Source organism: Salmo trutta, chromosome 8 (assembly GCF_901001165.1).
Source record: "Salmo trutta chromosome 8, fSalTru1.1, whole genome shotgun sequence".
In the NCBI taxonomy this organism is placed as follows: Eukaryota; Metazoa; Chordata; class Actinopteri; order Salmoniformes; family Salmonidae; genus Salmo; species Salmo trutta.
The window spans coordinates 50681539-50700287 of NC_042964.1; the positions used below are offsets into that span (position 1 = coordinate 50681539).

General features: G+C 44.4%; 1 protein-coding gene across 2 annotated transcripts; it reads left to right on the plus strand.

Annotated features, from left to right (window-relative positions):
* The first annotated feature begins 1377 nt into the window (after positions 1–1377).
* On the plus strand, positions 1378–6942 carry LOC115199166 (zinc finger protein 2 homolog). 2 transcript variants are annotated; one of them, XM_029761791.1, is made up of 8 exons: positions 1378–1569; positions 1820–2874; positions 3180–3382; positions 3670–3762; positions 4202–4297; positions 4550–4660; positions 5023–5146; positions 5291–6942. In XM_029761791.1, exons 2-8 carry the CDS (start codon positions 2832–2834, stop codon positions 6751–6753), a joined length of 2133 nt encoding a protein of 710 aa, XP_029617651.1. In that variant the 5' UTR covers positions 1378–1569; positions 1820–2831; the 3' UTR covers positions 6754–6942. The 2 variants fall into 2 exon arrangements, with proteins under 2 accessions (XP_029617651.1, XP_029617652.1); XM_029761792.1 differs by having other exon boundaries at positions 1380–1569; positions 1820–2624.
* Positions 6943–18749: the final 11807 nt, after the last annotated feature.

Genomic DNA, 18749 nt, shown 5'->3' on the forward strand with positions numbered 1-18749 from the left:
GTGGTGAAGTATAGGAGGTGGTAGGTGTGGTGAAGTATAGGAGGTGGTAGGTGTGGTGAAGTATAGGAGGTGGTAGGTGTGGTGAAGATATCAGAGACAGAGGTATGCTCCGAGGATCAGGAAAAAGATGAGTCTGTGACAGTAGGAGCGAAGTTTATGGAAAAAGTGGACTCTTGCCTTTTGGCTGATCCATTTGTGGTTTCACAGTGGGTGAAAAAAAGAGTTGGGTAATGTGGAATCGGTGAGGGTAACCAGAAGTGGTCTAGTGATAATTGTTTGTGTTTCTGTTGGTCAGAGGGAGAATGCACTCGGAGTAGAAAGAATGGGGGCAAAAAAAGTGAATTGTTTCGCTCTCAAGAAAAGGGCACCAATGAAAGGAGTGATAACTGGGGAAGCAGTAAATATAAAAGTTGACCAGCTGAGGGGAAAGATTCTTGGTGTATGTGATGCTCGTCGTTTGATGTGACGCAGACAGGGTGGGGAGTGGGGAAACAGAAGAGTCATTGTCTGTTCTTTTGAGTTTTGAAGTTGAGTCTTTGCCCGACAAAGTGAAGTTAGGATATATAAGTTATCCTGTACGAGTGTATGTGCCGAATACATTACAATGTTACAGGTGTCAAGTTTATGAGCATGTGGCAGCAATGTGTAGGAGGGGGGGGTCCAAGGTGTGAGAAGTGTGCAGAAGGGCATGAGACAAAGGAATGTGTAGTATTGGGGAAAGTAGTGGAATGTGTTAATTGTAGGGGTACCCATTGAGCTGGGGATCAGAAACGTCCCATGCGAGAGAGGCAGGTTGAAGTTTCTAGGGTTAGAGTAGTGCAGAAGTTGTCATATGCTGAGGCAGTGAAGAAAGTAGAGGCGGATGGGTTAAGGGGGAGGAGTGGTGAGAGTAGTAGAGATATACCAGTACAGAGGGATAGGCCACAAAGTGATATGTTTCAGTAAGATTGGATTTTTAGCATTTATAGCAATGGTTATCAACTGTACTGCAGGGATGGAATGGAAGTCGCAGAAAATTGAGGTTGTGGTGGCAGCTGCAGAGAGGTATTTGGGTGTACGAGACTTGACATCAGAAGAGTTACAGGATGTGTTAAGTGGTGATGTCCCCTCCTTTCAGGATGATGGCATGAGGTAGGAATAACTAACATTTAAATAGTGGAGTAGGCTGGTGTTAATTTAATATAATTTTTTGAATGTGTGAGTGTAATGTTAGATGGTAGGGTATTTATTTAGTACATTTTTATTTTTCAAGCAAAGTATAAGGGAGTTGTACTCCAATCTAGTAGATGGCGGTAATGCAACAAATTGGATGCCAACCGCCGTTAAACCTCAAAGAAGAAGCCACTAGGCGGAGGCAAAGAGTAAGAAATAAACAGGGCTACGATAGCACTGGGGCGGTGCTCTTCAGTCAACACACTTCCTGAAAATGGGCTCGGAAGAGGGTTTGGACACGAAAGGAGCTTTGGTATCTTTACCAAAACACTCATACTGGTTTGACTTTTGGCTGTTTGTGATGTTTGACATCGCATTTTTCCTCGTTATGTATTTCATAGTTCCCTAGCTAAAATGGTAAGTTTGAGTACTACTGCAAACCCCCAGATAGCTAGCTACAAATGAGACTTGCTAGCTACGGTGGCTAAGGAAGTGAGAGTACCAGTAAAGTTTGTTGTTTGGGCACACCCTGTGTATTTTAAAGTTAGCTAATTTATCATTAAAAGAAATATATACAAATACCACTTTAAAAAAAAAAAATCTGGTTGCGCACCTTAACATGTGTATTCAAGATGATTAATAATTTATTTTATTGTATCCCTTGCAGGAGTGACTTGGAGTTCTACACTTGAAGTGCTACCCCCTTTAACCATGACCCCCTGTTGGCTGAAATTATCGATCTTTAAGGAGTGTTTACACGCCTCGACCAGATTGGTGTTCAAATTATATTAATGTCTTCCTTTGTTAGGCCTATTTTTTTTTGTTTAACTGTCCACATTTTGGTATTAATGGAATATTTACCAGTATTTGTCAGTATGTTCAGAAAATAGCAACGTTGTGAGACCATAACATTTGAATATGCCTGTTGTTGAAATCAAGACAATGATTTGTGGCAGTCTGACCATTTTAAAATGTGAAACTCAACTTCAAGACAACACCTCACTCTGGATAAACGTGACTGCTAAATGACTGCAACGTCACAAGAACTGCAGGTTAACATGATGTAGCTAGTGGATTAAAGTGTGCTCTCTCTAAATTGTGTATGTCTGATTGGATATGAGAGAAGGTGACTTGATTGAGTCACCTAAAAATTATGATTGGAACAAGATTACAGCAATAAGAGGAAAGAGATGTATTCCCTGCCTCTTGAACAAAGATCCTACTGAAACTACATCGGCATAAACCAGAGATATGTCAATCCATGTTGTCTGGAATAAAAGTGATGTACACTGAGAAACTTAAATAAATCCCTAAATAAACATGTTTATTTGTCACAGAGGAATCATATTTGCTAATAATTTGGACAGTATATTTTATACTAATATATAGTTTGTTTTTGTATCTTTTTTTTGTAGTAGCACCGTAAATAAAGACAGCTGGAAGTTTACACCAGAGTCGTGCCAATGTCGTAGGTCAGTAGGTGGCAGTATAAGCGCCTTTTCCCATTGATGGACCAGAGAGGAAGAAAACTTTCCCGGAAGATAAAAAAGAAGAGGAACGCTAGCCTGCCAGATAGTGGATAAGCTAAACTATTATACTCCTAAATGTCTTTCTGGGTTTAATAGAAACCAAACTAGTTAATTATTTAAGTTATATAAATCACAACTCAATTCTCCATAATGATGGAAATCTGTGTCACGACAAAACCAGTGGAGAATGCAGGTTCGTTTAAAATAAGTACCTAGCTAACGTTGGCTAGCTAGCAACTTGCGGCTACTGTTAGTTGTTGCAAAGATAGACTGTCTAGGGTGGACCAGACATTGGGGTAGACTAGCTACTAGAAGATGGATCGAATAGATAAAATACTTGGGCCACTTATTCACATTTTAGCTACATCTTTATATGCTAGCGTCTACTCAAGTTATGCGGCAATGTAACGTTATGCCTCCTAACCCACACTACCAATAATTATTGTCCAAAGATTGTCTCATCTCTCACCAAACTCAATGACCCATTTTTGCCCGTAGATATCTTCCTCCCGTTATCCTCTTTGCGCCTGTTGATACCACCTCTGAGGCTGCTCTCTGCGGCCATGTGGCAAGTAGCTCAACGAAGAGATGTCATGGATTATGAGAAACTAGAGGAGTTCGTCGGCCTTGTGACGGCGACAGTTCCAGACCTGTTGAATGAGAAACAGAGGGCCAAGCTTCTTCTGCGGCTGCGAACAAGGGTTAGTAGCGAATACAGTTAAGGATGTTGTTTTTGTAAACTGGAACCCCTAACAGCAGTGGTTTGGACAGTGTGTTTAGAGCCATCTCTGATTAAAACGGTATTTATCTTGCGGTTTATGTAGCTGCTGATTGGTTAGGTTCTGTCCATTTTCCTGATTGCATGGGGGTTGTCCATGGTCCTGATCAATTGGGTTCTTTCTATTGTCCTGATTGCTCAGGTTCTGTTGGTGGTCATCATTGGTTGGGTGCTGTTGTCTACTTTCTTGAATACTGTTATTCCTTTCAGGTGATACTAGAGTTGTGTTCTGCTGATCATACAGCTGATATCCAGATCATCCAACCCCACCTGGACAGAATTCGCCCCCCTGGACACACAGGGGTAAGTAATGATACTCTTTGGAGGACAACTGTTCAATTTGGCCAGGGGCCATATGTATCAAACTTCTCTGAGTAGGAGTGCTGATCTAGGATCAGGTCCCCTCTGTCCTTGTAATCTTTTCATTGAGATATAAAAGGCTAAACTGATCCTAAATCAGCTTACTTTGAGATGCTTGATATATATGGCCCCTGGTCTTTATGGAACCGCCTTTGCCATTCCTATCATTTGAAATGTGCTTATTTAAATCATTTATTTGCCTAGGATAAGATAGAGTTAAAACATTGACATACTGAATAAGCAACCGTCAGATCCTTCGCACCAATTAGCTTGCGCCTATATGTCAAGGCCATCAAGGACTGCAGTGTTGCTCCCTCTTATTTTCAGTGGTGGGTGATGGTGGTTTACTGTTCCCTTATCACTGATAAGTTCTATTTCACAGAGTGGAGATGCTGAGGTGGATGCAGAAGAGGCCATCTTCCTGGAGCTCATCCAGACTTTGCTGAAAGACCCAGCGGAGAGAGAACACTTCTTCCAGGTCAGTCTGCCGCCATCATATGTTAATGTCTCTCTAGCTTCCTGGTTCTGTTTAGTAACCAAAGACAATATTTACAGTCCTTGGAATTATATTGCTCCAGAGGGAAGTTTTCCCTAGGTACAGATCTATGATCAGCTTCCCTGCCCCAAATCTAACCTTGACCATTGGGGTAAATGCAGAACTGACCCAAGATTAGCATCTAGGGTCAACTTCACCCTACACCAATTATATCCCCATCTATCTTGATTCCAGGAGGTGTTTCCGACGGAGTACGGCGCCAATTATGACACAGATATGCAACTACTTGTGTGGGAATTCCTTTCTAAACTGGAGAAGATACTGCCAGTACCAGACCTTGGACAGGTACCACAAAGTAACACCTCACTAGGTCACCTTCAGCTGGGTTCAAGTCACCTTCTGTTATTGTATTGGGAAAATCCTGTAGTGCTGACCATGATGGCAACATTTAGACTGGTTAAGTTATAGGAGGGTAATATCTTCTGTATCTTATTAGAAGATATCCAAGCTGTACTGTCACTTTCTGCACATAACCTCTGCCTTATAGCCACTCTGGGGCCACGCTGTTAGCTGAGGTGCAAGCCACCGGCTTCTTTGGTTTTCTTGAAATGGGCCTAGCATTTTGTAACGTTCCCCGGTGTGAAAAAAAAAACATGTAAACTTTCCAGCATATTGTCACTCACTTGTTTGCATCTCTGCTCCTATAGACTGTGTCATGGCTCAGTTCTGCTCCCTCTGTCCTGGAGGAGTGTTTGCAGGCCCTCTCTCAACCTGAGGACCTGAAATCCCTGCTGCAACACCACACATGTCTTGAGAACTTGGGCACTCAGAGTAAGGAGGAAATATTGAATGTCTTTCTCTGTTACTACATATAATAAAATGTCGAGACTGGTATTCCCTGTTAAAAACAACCACCTAATGCTTGTGCTGCCTCTGTTAAACTATTAGTCTCCTTTTCCCATTGTATTCCTTCAGGTCACACCGTTGAGATGTCTTCCCAGGTCTTTGCCTGTTCCCAGTGCCCATTCTTTCACATGCAGGAATCCTACCTCCTCCAGCACATTGAGCGAAATCACCCAGAGGAGTACAGCAAGCTCCAGAAAACTGAAGAGAACCCAGCTCTTCCCAGGAAAAAGTTCCCCCGTCCTGAATTCCCCAAGCCTTTCCCTATCCACGCAAGCTCTGAACCCGGTGCTCACGCGTGCCACGAGTGTGGAAAGACTTTCACTCGCTCGTCAGACGTGACCAGGCACCAGCGCATTCACACAGGGGAGCGTCCGTACACCTGCAAGGAGTGCGACAAGGGTTTCAAAAACTCCTGGGATCTCACCAGGCATCAGCGGATTCACACCGGGGAACGGCCATATATCTGCCCTCAATGTGGCAAGGGGTTCACCCAACTGGGCCTACTGTCCCTGCACTTCACCAGAACGCCTTGTGGCCAGAGTGCTGATCCCCCACTACAGTCCACAGAGCAGCAGGAGGAGCCGAACGACAAAGGGAGTGGTCAGTACAAGTGTCAGAAATGTGGGGCTAGCTTTGACACCGTACTAGAGCGGCTGAAGCATAGGCAAACCCACGTGGTGAATCGCCATTACAAGTGTTCCCAGTGCGAGAAGATCTACGGCCGCCCGTCTGACCTGAGGAGACATCAGATGAAGCACACCGGAGAGAGACCCTTCCCCTGCGCAGAGTGCGGCAAGGGCTTCACTCACGTGTGGCTGCTGAACAAGCACCGGCAAATCCACACCAAGGAGCGGCCGTACCCGTGCCCGGAGTGCGGCAAGAGTTTCACCCAGTTACAGATACTGAACAGACACCAACTGATTCACAACGGGCAGAGGCCTTTCCAGTGCTCCTTCTGCGAGAAAAGCTTTACTCAGCTCGCGGGCCTGACGAGACACGAGAGGATTCATACAGGGGAGAGGCCATACCTCTGCACCGTCTGTCAGAAGACCTTCTTAACACATGGGGAGCTGGTAAGACACCAACGCAGCCACAGCGACTTCAGACCGTTCTCTTGCTCTCAGTGTCCCAAGAGCTTCAAAACCAAGCGTGCACAAAGTGAACACATGAATACCCACACAGGGGAGCGACCGTTCTCTTGCGCACACTGTGGGAAGGAGTTTGCCAAGTCTACTTCCCTCATAAGACACAACCTGATGCACACAGGGGAGAGACCGCATCAGTGCGCTCAGTGTGGCAAGACCTTCCTTACCTCTGGGGAGCTGCTCCTCCACAGGCGAATACACACAGGGGAGCGGCCATACCCGTGCTCGGTCTGTGAACGGAGGTTTAGGTGTTCGTCAGACCTGACCATGCATCTGCGGACACACACAGGAGAGCGCCCATACTCCTGTATGTTGTGTAAAAAGTGCTTCTCCACCTCAACACGTCTCAAAAGGCACCTGCGCACTCACATAGGGAAAGGTGTGTAATCATGGCGAGAACCTTCGAAAATATTGTCATGTATATTAATTTATTTTCCAAATCATGTTTATGGACTGGATTACTGAATAGTATGAGGACACAAAATATATGCATTTTACTCAAACTCAGCCTTACAACATGCCTCTATTAAAAATATAATTATGCCTTTAATTCACATTAAACATTTTATTTTAATACTTGGTGTGGAATTTTTCTTGGCTCGTCTCTTGTATTTCTCTGTTAACATTCCAACACAAATGTTGCACACACACACTTTCCAACAGTAGACCTGTTAGATCAGCCCACTGCCCATAAACTAGTCAACTGAAAAACAATATGGTGCTCCCTCCCTGATCAGATGGCTTTTCTGTTTCGTTATGAAGTACTGCACCAAGCAAGATTGGTGTGAAATAATTAGAAGTGGAAAGATACCCCTTTGAGGTTAAAGCAACAGTCATGTGAGACATTTTGAAATAAGCAACCAAAGGTTTGGTTAGGTAATTATAATTTGAGGTTGAGTTGACAAAATTAAATTCTAACACTACACATGCCTTCTGATATACTTTTTCTGATAATGGCATAAACCATATCAAGGATGAACATGTATTTAAACATTTTATTTAGAATGCTTAGGTCATCCATCTTTTAATCTGAGAAAATACTATGGTTCATTATGAAGTATTTTATTACAACTGAACCTTTCTTAAAGTATACCATTTATCATCGGCGGGGGGTTATCGTGTCGTTCATTACAAACCGTCACGCAGCGTAAACGTTAAACCTAACTGAACACACCCCAGGAGTCTAACGAGCTACTGACACCTACTGGTGGAGATCGAGTCGTGTCTGGCGACAAAGTTCAGGTGACGATCAACATCTCGCCTGTAAACTTTACAACTAACTTAACAAAACAAGGTTCTACAAAATCCCTTTCTCTTTTATGATTCTGTCAAAACATAATGTAGCTAGCTATTCATGGGTTGCACCTCGGTCGCACAGATGCCGCGTCATATTGATGTCCAACTGATGCTCAGTCTTTCTGAACTGGGGCTAATGACATTGCTAAAGTAGACAACACGTAGAAAACAAAATTGGCATCATTATGATGTCAAGTTTACCTGAGAAATGGCAGTGTTGGCATCATGAGCTAGCGAAGTTCGGCAGAAAAAGCTAGCTAGGCTAACTAAAATATCGATGCTCTCCCCTCAATTGTAGCTAGCTAGCTAAAGTTATACTGCATCTAAAGTCAATCTGGCGACATTACAATGATGACAAAAGCTTGTCCTACTGATTTATTTTCCTCCTTTTCAAATGTCATTGTGTTTCCAAGCCACGGTAATGCACTTCATACAATATCTTCATCAACACCAAGACCACATTAAATAGAATGCTCAGCTGGGCATCAGTCGAATAAAACGAATGTTCAAAACAATATTGTATGACGAAACGTGCCACCCAGGAATATAATTAAACTACATCATGTTATGACACGACATTTGCCGTGGTTAACTGTGTTCCATTTGATTTGAATCTAAGCAACTGCTACAATGCCGAAGAGAGGGAGAAAGGTATGTCGATTGATAGACTATATTTTTAAAGGCTACAAAACAAGAATTTCTCACCGGATAAATTACTGTAGAAGTTGTGTTTCAAACGGTGTTAACTTGAGTTTGTGTGTATTTCTTTATTTTAACATGGAACTAGAAGAAGAGGTCAACCCCTGTAACCATCGAGAACGCCAGGTGAAATTCCATTAGAAAATTGAGGCCCACATAGATCCTATTTAATTATAATATGTAATTCTATATTTAGGCCTATATACATTTTTTTCCCACAGAAAATTATCTAATGAATTATCTAAAAGTATCATTCATGTCATGTGGAATTCAGCTACGACTACATTGATTAACCCAAAGTCAATACTTGTAAAAAGTTTTTAAAAAAGATATACACTGCTCAACAAAAATTAAGGGAACACTTAAACAACACAATGTAACTCCAAGTCAATCACACTTCTGTGAAATCAAACTGTCCACTTTGGAAGCAACACTGATTGACAATAAATGTTACATGCTGTTGTGCAAATGGAATAGACAACAGGTGTAAATTATAGGCAATTAGCAAGACACCCCCAATAAAGGAGTGGTTCTGCAGGTGGGGACCACAGACCACTTCTCAGTTCCTATGCTTCCTGGCTGATGTTTTGGTCACTTTTGAATGCTGGCGGTGCTTTCACTCTAGTGGTAGCATGAGACGGAGTCTACAACCCACACAAGTGGCTCAGGTAGTGCAGGTCATCCAGGATGGCACATCAATGCGAGCTGTGGCAAGAAGGTTTGCTGTGTCTGTCAGCGTAGTGTCCAGAGCATGGAGGCGCTACCAGGAGACAGGCCAGTACATCAGGAGACGTGGAGGAGGCCGTAGGAGGGCAACAACCCAGCAGCAGGACCGCTACCTCCGCCTTTGTGCAAGGAGGAGCAGGAGAAGCACTGCCAGAGCCCTGCAAAATGACCTCCAGCAGGCCACAAATGTGCATGTGTCTGCTCAAACGGTCAGAAACAGACTCCATGAGGGTGGTATGAGGGCCCGACGTCCACAGGTGGGGGTTGTGCCTACAGCCCAACACCGTCCAGGACGTTTGGCATTTGCCAGAGAACACCAAGATTGGCAAATTCTCCACTGGCACCCTGTGCTCTTCACAGATGAAAGCAGGTTCACACTGAGCACGTGACAGACATGACAGAGTCTGGAGACGCCGTGGAGAACATTCTGCTGCCTGCAGCATCCTCCAGCATGACCGGTTTGGCGGTGGGTCAGTCATGGTGTGGGGTGGCATTTCTTTGGGGGGCCGCACAGCCCTCCATGTGCTCGCCAGAGGTAGCCTGACTGCCATTAGGTACCGAGATGAGATCCTCAGACCCCTTGTGAGACCATATGCTGGTGCGGTTGGCCCTGGGTTCCTCCTAATGCAAGACAATGCTAGACCTCATGTGGCTGGAGTGTGTCAGCAGTTCCTGCAAGAGGAAGGCATTGATGCTATGGACTGGCCCACCCGTTCCCCAGACCTGAATCCAATTGAGCACATCTGGGACATCATGTCTCGCTCCATCCACCAACGCCACGTTGCACCACAGACTGTACAGGAGTTGGCGGATGCTTTAGTCCAGGTCTGGGAGGAGATCCCTCAGGAGACCATCCACCACCTCATCAGGAGCTTGCCCAGGTCATACAGGCACGTGGAGGCCACACACACTACTGAGCCTCATTTTGACTTGTTTTAAGGACATTGCATCAAAGTTGGATCAGCCTGTAGTGTGGTTTTCCACTTTAATTTTGAGTGTGACTCCAAATCCAGACCTCCATGGGTTGATAAATTGGATTTCCATTGATTATTTTTGTGTGATTTTGTTGTCAGCACATTCCACTATGTAAAGAAAAAAGTATTTAATAAGATTATTTCTTTCATTCAGATCTAGGATGTGTTGTTTAAGTGTTCCCTTTATTTTTTTGAGCAGTATATTATCAAATGCTTACCTTGTACCTATGTTTGTCCTCAATAGTTGCGTGCCTTTCTTTGTTTGCTGAAATCCATACTTTTTCATTAAACCTTAATCAAATACAACCGCCTGCTGTTTCCTTAAGATTCAATTGGCACATGCTCATTTTCACTGAGTTGCCATCTTAGAGCAACAGCAATGAGCAAACAGTCAGTGGTTGTATTTGATTAACATTTATTGAAAAGGTATGGATTTCATCAAATAAAGGCACGCAACTACAGAGGACAAACATAGGTACAAGGTAAGCATTTCATTATTTACATTTTTTTAAGAATTGACCTTGGGCGAATCGATGTTGTCAGAGCTGAATTCCACAAAGACTGTTCTCCACAAAGCCTGTTCATCAGAAACTTCCTTCACCATGGAGGGGAGTTTAGTCAGCTAACACATAGCTGACTAATACATATATGGTCAAATATCTGCAGGAACAATGAGGCGACACCTGACTCGATACGCCGTTACGCAGGAAAGATTGTGGTGAGCCATCAATTGTGAACTATACCTTTGCTCTATGTATGTGGTTTCACTGCATTAACATTTGCCTTGACTTTGTATTAATAAACCTGCATCATCTTAAACATACATCTTGCATTTACTTGTAGGAATACATTACCCAGTCAACCATTGCATTCTCTCAGGAAGATGTTTCCAGTGTAGGCCTACATAACATCTTGGGGAAGACGGTAGAGGGCCTTCTCCAAAAAGTGTGCGGAGGGGTCTCAAGCGTCCTGAACAAATATTTGTATGGGGTGGGGGTGTTGTCTGATGCGGTGATCCCAGTAAATCTCTTGCCTGTGGCTCCAAATGGGGACAATCAGAAAATGGAAAAAAGATGGCAGGACTGCACTGAGGAAGACTGTGAACTGATAATTATCCGACTGACAGGGACTGTAATTATCACCATGTTGGATAGCGTTATGGAGAGTTGCAGGACGGACCCCACACACAGTTCATTCTTAGAAGAACTGGGGCTCACCATGGAAATGGTGAAGATCATACGTGAAGTAGCAGAATGTGCAGCAAACGCCACAAGTAATGATTTCAGCCAGTTCACAGTCGGAGTTCCTCTCTTTCAGAGACCACTGAACAATCTCTTTTCTGGGCCCAGTCAACCAGCACCCCCCCAAAGTGCCTTGCCAACATCCACTGTTCCCACACCTGTCTCAAAGGTGAGCTCAGCCAGTCCCAGATCCACTGACTCAGGGTCCTCACAAGTTAGGAAGCCAAGACAATCAACAGAAGGAGTTCAGAGCCTCTCCGAAAGGCAGCAGGACTCAGGGGAGGAGATCACATCTCTAGTGATTGAAACCATTCTACGGTCAGTTGCAGATTTAGCCAGGCATGGACTTCTGCCAAGCTGCACCCAGTAGACTGGATGCCCCCTTTTTATGGAGGTGATGCAGAAAACAAACATGTGAAGCCAATTCATAAAAGCATTAATTAAACAAATATGTTGTTAAAAGGTGAGTCAGCAGTTTGTTTCTATGGCAACAAAGACATGAAATAAAGTCAAATGTACTACCGTTTTTTTTTATGAAAGCCTTGTGATGTTCTGTGATGCGTCACAGAACGTTGTGTTAAAAGATGAATGTCAGTTACAGAGTCAAGTACTGAATGTGAAATGGCAGTGCAGATATCATAATATGATATTTTCCAACAACAAAAGAATGTTTAACAAGACTCCATCCAAGAATACATTCAGTTCACCAGATGGTGTTCTACTCTAGAATAATAACATTGATTATAGCAAGCAACACTGTATGAAAGCTCAGATAGCCTAATAAAATAAAACATATGAATGTTTTAAAACAAAGAAAAGGTGTAGAGGTTACATGCCTGAGTTTCTCAATATGGGTTTCTGATTTTCAATATTCAGGAGTTGCATATTCCTTTCCTTTGGACCAATGGTGGGGAGTAAGCTATGCATTGGAACCAAACTCAGTGCTCACCAGCCATACAATCAATAATGCAGTTTTCATATGTGGTTTGAGTCTGTACCCATGAAATACATGTCAAGATGCTAACACTTGAAAGGTCTTGTTCAGCTGACAATGTGTAATATTTCCCTGTATATAGTCAACAGGTAAAGGTATTTAAAGTCGTCGTCTCCCCCCCCCCCCCCCCACACACACATTAAAGCCATGTATGCGAAGCAAATAGGCTACAATATGTATGCACACATACACATACAGGGAAATAACATCATAGTCGCAATTGCAACATTGTTGCACATGGAGCCTGGTATGGCCTAGTTAGTACATATGAGCCAGTGGACAGCGCCTAGTGCTGAAAACGTAAACGCGCTGTAGTCAAAATGTTTTGATTTGGACATTTGGCATCTGACGTAACTAGCTAGCTAGCTAACACAAACAATCATCAACTTGTTGCTTGCTAAAAGAAACAGCAAAAATAGTAGCTTGCTAGCTCCTGATGTTTGCTTGATATCGTTTAACTCTAGCGTTTCGTCGTTTCTTTGAGGGACGCTGTGATTGATATTGACAAAATTACGGAGGTAAATTATCTTGAGTTATGAGTTGTTTGCTATTTTTTTATGAAATACATTTTCCACTACAACTGCGTTGCTAATTTATCTAGCTACGTAACTTAGCTGTCGCTAGTTCTGACAATGCAGCATGTTATTACATTTTTTTTAAATTCTTTGACAACTATTCAGGTGATGTTAATGTATAGAAAACACTGTCAATACTGAACCATACATTTTTTCCTTACAGCTGGCAGAGAAAGCCATTAGGGAAGCTGTGCACACAGTTCTGACAGATGGATGCCATGGGGAGTTTTCAAGCCTAAGAATAATGGAGCTGAAATGCAATCAACCTTGGAGTCCATTCAGCTGCCCAAAGACCGTGATGACAGCTTGAAATCAGAATCCTGTGAGGACTCCCTGATTGCTGAACCTCATGCTGACCAAGTTGATGCCATCACGGCATCTCTGAACACTGAAATCCACTCAGTGGTTACTAAGGCTACAGTGGTCTATGCTAACCAACCCGAGGCACTGTCCAGTGAAGTGCTTCTGGGCACTGAAGGTAATGGAGATGATGCTGACCATGCTGTGGTGGGTTCTCTGACTCCAGACTATGACCTGGCATTGGTAGAAGGGCTGGACCCTGGGTGGCACACTGCCCTGGTACTGATGGAGACCTTGGTGAATCCTGGCAATGACCCTGACCTCTGATCACTGACGGCCTCCCAGTGGTGGACTCAGCTGTGGACTCCAGAGGGCAGCAGAGGGCAGAGGATGACTTACAAAGCACTGACCAGCTGCTAACGAGGTCCTGTGCAGACTGTGTGACCACAGAGAAGCACTATGCTGTACCCTTTGAGGACTCTTTGAACTCTGACAAGGAAATCTCCCTCAACATTAAAGACCATGATGACCGACCTGCAGTAGACTTTAGCAGAGATTCTGTGAGCTCGTCTGACCAGTCTTTGTCCCTTGTTGCCACTGCTCTTGGATCAATAGTCACTATTGACTCTTTCAATAAGGCTCTGTTGGTTTCCAATACGTTGGACCAAGGCAAAGATAACCCTATTGACCAGCCTGTAGTGAAGTCTCAGACCACTGAAAATCTAATTAACCCCACGTTGGTGTCAGAATCCGTTCAACCTCTCATCAATGAGATCCTGGAAGATAACATTATCTTAGCCCCTGATGACAGACCTCTGTTCACTACAGACCATATAGGATCACGTGAGATTTAAATATTTCAATCTAGAATGCACTTAGGCAGTGTTATCACCTGTCATGATGACCAGTTTTTGGAGTCAGACAGTGAGGATGACATGGTTGACCCTTTGGCTCACACCCGTCATAGCCATCATCTGGTCGAGTCAGTCATGAGGCCCAACGGTCAAGTCCAACTCAGTGGACATACTTGGTCACCCTCTTATGAGACTGGTGACTGCCGTCGCTATGCTCAAGACCACAACACGATATAATACAAATTCCAATACAGCTGGGACCTAAAGTCTGCATGTGTTTCTGTGCCACACTACATTTTGACTAGAGGGGAGAGTGTGACCAAAAGGATGGAGGGAGAGAAGAAGTATGGAGAAAAGGAATGGGAGAAGTGCTCCTCACAGTGTGACAGGAACTCTCTGATTGGTGAGTATTGTGATAATTATGTAGTTGATTATATTTCTATACATATTTTGACCATGGGAAAGGGGTAGCCTATGTTTCCATGTTACTACAAGGTAGATTAAATAGATTCAATTGAATCCAACATTTTAATTAATGTGATTCTTGGTGTAAGGTTAGATTACAGGTATGTATTGATTGGATTGAATTTTTCCCTCTCGCTCTTTAGAGCATAATGGACAGTGGAGGATAGCCAGAGCAGTAGAAGCAGACACTGAAGAAATCCTTCCCAAGCCGTACATGAGAGACTTAGTTATGTACGATGGATTCAACCAGCTAAATGAGGAGAGAGTGGGAAATCAGCTGTCCTCTCTCTCAGCGGCTCTCAATGAAGTTAAGAAGGACAAGGCTTTTTGGAGGTCATTGGGGATCAATAAATGAATGAGGGAAAACGAGAGAATTAAAGGTGAGATGAAGAAGAAAGACATGAGGAACTTTAACAGTGCCAAAGAGCGAAGGGCAGAGAGAAAGAGGGAAAGGAGGAGAGAGCGGGAGAGGAACTGTGATGTGACCACATGGATGCCCTCCCGGCCCGGAATGGAAAGTTCCATTATAGGACTCCGTCCCAGGCCTCCGACCCGGCCACTGCTCAGAAAACCAGTCATAACCAGAACCAGCTTCAGCCGCACCGACGCCAGAACGATAGAGGTTAGGGAGATGATCCTGCAAAGGAGCCGCATTGCCTACAAGATCAAGTGCCTGCAACGCCGGAAAGCGGCTGCTGAGGGGTTGACACTGACTGAGGGAGGTGGAGGGCCTGAGGATGGGGGTGACGGAGAGACAGTGATGGACATTACAGGGCAAAGTAATAAATGCTCAAAGGGCAAGGGGTCAAAGGGCAAAGAGAGTGGAGGAGGGGAAGGTAGTGACTGGGCCAAATTAGGTCTGGAGGAAATTGTGGAGACAGATGACAGGAATAAAGAGAAGAGAACCAAAGTACAGACAGGACAGAGAAGTAAGGACAGGCGAAGAGAGGAACGAGAGAGACAGATGTAGGAAGGAAACAGATTTGATCTCACACGAATTAGCAAGAATGGACATAGAAAAAATAGATGGACATAAAGAGGATGAGACGGTGAGCAAGATCTCTGAGGAAAATATTTCTGTTGTGTAGAGACAAATGAGGGAGAAAAAGATGATAGAAAACAGATGAAAGAAAAGACAAACAGAACAAATGTACTTACTGATGAGGGAGTGTTGAGCAAAGCATCATGGGAAAGAGAAGAAGAGGCTGGAGAGGAGAACACTGACATTTCAAGAGAGCTTAAAAGTCCAGGGTAAGAGCATAACATTGAAGTTAATGATAAGTATAATGTGTCATAAATCAAATCAAATTGTATTTGTCACAACAGGTGTAGACCTTACAGTGAAATGCTTACTTACAAGCCCTTACCCAACAGTGCAGTTTTAAGAAAATACCAACAAACAAAAAGATAAGAGATAAGAAAAAAAATTTTTTAAGGAGCAGCAGTAAATAACAATAGCGGGGCTATATACAGGGGGTACCAGTTCAATGTGTCAATGTGCGGGGGCACTGGTGTTAAGGTAATTGGGGTAATTATGTACATGCAGGTAGGGTTATTAAAATGGCTATGCATAGAAAATAACAGAGTAGCAGCAGTGTAGGGGGAGTGGGGGGGGGCAAATAGTCTGGGTAGCCATTTGATTAGCTGTTCAGGAGTCTTATGGCTTGGGGGTAAAAGCTGTTTAGAAGCCTCTTGGACCTAGACATGGCGCTCCGGTACCGTTTGCCGTGCGGTTGCAGAGAGAACAGTCTATGACTAGGGTGGCTGGAGACTTTGACAATTTTTAGGGCCTTCCTCTGACGCCGCCTGGTATAGAGATCCTGGATGGCAGGAAGCTTGGCCCCGGTGATGTACTGGGCCGTACGCACTACCTTCTGGAGTGCCTTGTGGTCGGAAGCCGAGCAGGTGCCATACCAGGCAGTGATGCAACTCGTCAGGATGCTCTCGATGGTGCAGCTGTAAAACCTTTTGAGGATCTGAGGACCCATGCCAAATCTTTTCATCTCCTTTGTTTTGATCACGTTGAGGGAGAGGTTGTTGTCCTTGCACCACACGGTCAGGTCTCTGACCTCCTCCCTATAGGCTGTCTCATCGTTTTCGGTGATCAGGCCTACCACTGTTGTGTCATCAGCAAACTTAATGATGGTGTTGGAGTTGTGCCTGGCCGTGCAGTCATGAGTGAACAGGGAGTATAGGAGGGGACTGAGCACGCACCCCTGAGGGGCCCCCGTATTGAGGATCAGCGTGGCGGATGTGTTACCTACCCTTACTGCCTGGGAGCGGCCCATCAGGAAGTCTAGGATCCAGTTGCAGGTGTCTAGTCCCAGGGTCCATAGCTTAGTGATGAGCTTTGAGGGCACTATGGTGTTGAACGCTGAGGTGTAGTCAATGAATAGCATTCTCACATAGGTGTTCCTTTTGTCCAGGTGGGAAAGGGCAGTGTGGAGTGCAATAGAGATTGCATCATCTGTGGATCTGTTGGTGCGGTATGCAAATTGGAGTGGGTCTACGGTTTCTGGGATAATAGTGTTGTGAGCCATGACCAGCCTTTCAAAGCATTTCATGGCTACAGGCGTGAGTGCTCCTGGTCGGTAGTCATTTAGGCAGGTTATTTTAGTGTTCTTGGGCACAGGGACTATGGTGGTCTGCTTGAAATATGTTGGTATTACAGACTCAGTCAGGGACAGGTTGAAAATGTCTGTGAAAACACTTGCCAGCTGGTCAGCGCATGCTTGGAGTGCACGTCCTGGTAATCCGTCTGGCCCTGCGGCCTTGTGAATGTTGACCTGTTTAAAGGTCTTACTCACATTGGCTGCGGAGAGCGTGATCACACAGTCAGTGTTACTTGCCTCGAAGCGAGCATAGAAGTGATTTAGCTCGTCTGGTAGGCTTGTGTCACTGGGCAGCTCTCGGTTGTGCTTCCCTTTGTAGTTTGTAATAGTTTGCAAGCCCTGCCACATCCAACAAGCATCGGAGCCGGTGTAGTACAATTAAATCTTAGTCCTGTATTGATGCTTAGCCTGTTTGATGGTTCGTCGGAGGCCATAGCGGGATTTCTTATAAGCTTATGGGTTAGAGTCCCACTCCTTGAAAGCGGCAGCTCTGCCCTTTAGCTCGGTGCGAATGTTGCCTGTAATCCATGGCTTCTGGTTGGGGTATGTACGTACGGTCACTGTGGGGATGACGTCCTCGATACATTTATTGATAAAGCCAGTAACTGATGTGGTGTACTCCTCAATGCCATCGGAAGAATCCCAGAACATGTTCCAGTCTGTGCTAGCAAAACAATCCTGTAGTTTAGCATCTGCTTCATCTGACCACTGTTTTATAGACCGATTCACTGGTGCTTCCTGCTTTAATTTTTGCTTGTAAGCAGGATTCAGGAGGATAGAGTTATGGTCAGATTTGCCAAATGGAGGGCGGGGGAGAGCTTTGTACGCGTCTCTGTGTGTGGAGTAAAGGTGGTCTAGAATTTTTTTCCCTCTGGTTGCACATTTAACATGCTGATAGAAATTCAATAAAACTGATTTAAGTTTCCCTGCATTAAAGTCACCGGCCACCATAGCTGATGTTGATGTTGATATAAATATTTGTCCTGTTTGTGAATTATGAGTGAACTGAATATTTTTGTAATAGTTTCAGAGGTCATAGATGGAGAGGAAGGTCCTACAGGAAGAAAGTTAGCGCATCAGAAGGCCAGAGACAGTGAGGAGATACGAAACTTTGATGGATATGTGAAAATGAGAGAGATTGGTAAAAGAAAGGAAGTGGAGGTAGAGGTTACACAAATCAGTACCTCCTGTGATGAAATGTCCATCATGGTTCTGGAGAGCCAAGCCAATGCTAGGCCTATGACAGACTCCCAGACTCCATTGAAGGGCAAAGGAAAGCAAAAACGTAACCTTCCGTACAACAGAACGGAAGGACTTCAAGAGGAGATCAATTCAAAGGGTGAAATGCTTGAGGGTGGAAGACAAGTCAACTTCCCGGAGTGCCAGGCACAGAAACACAGAAGTCCGGGTGAGTTGGGTGATGTTGCAGGCTTCTGGAGAAAAGAGTCCACAAGGAGAAAGACAGAGAGTGTAAGGAGGAGAAGGACAGAGTGGGCCAGACATGACGAGACCAGGGGGGAAATGGCAGGGATCAATGGAATGGAGAGACAGAGAGGGGTGGTGTTGGTAGGAGTAGAAGAGCTAGACAGAGAGGAAACCAGTTGCTGCTTTTTTCTAGGCAAAGCACAGCAACTGGAATGACTCTCA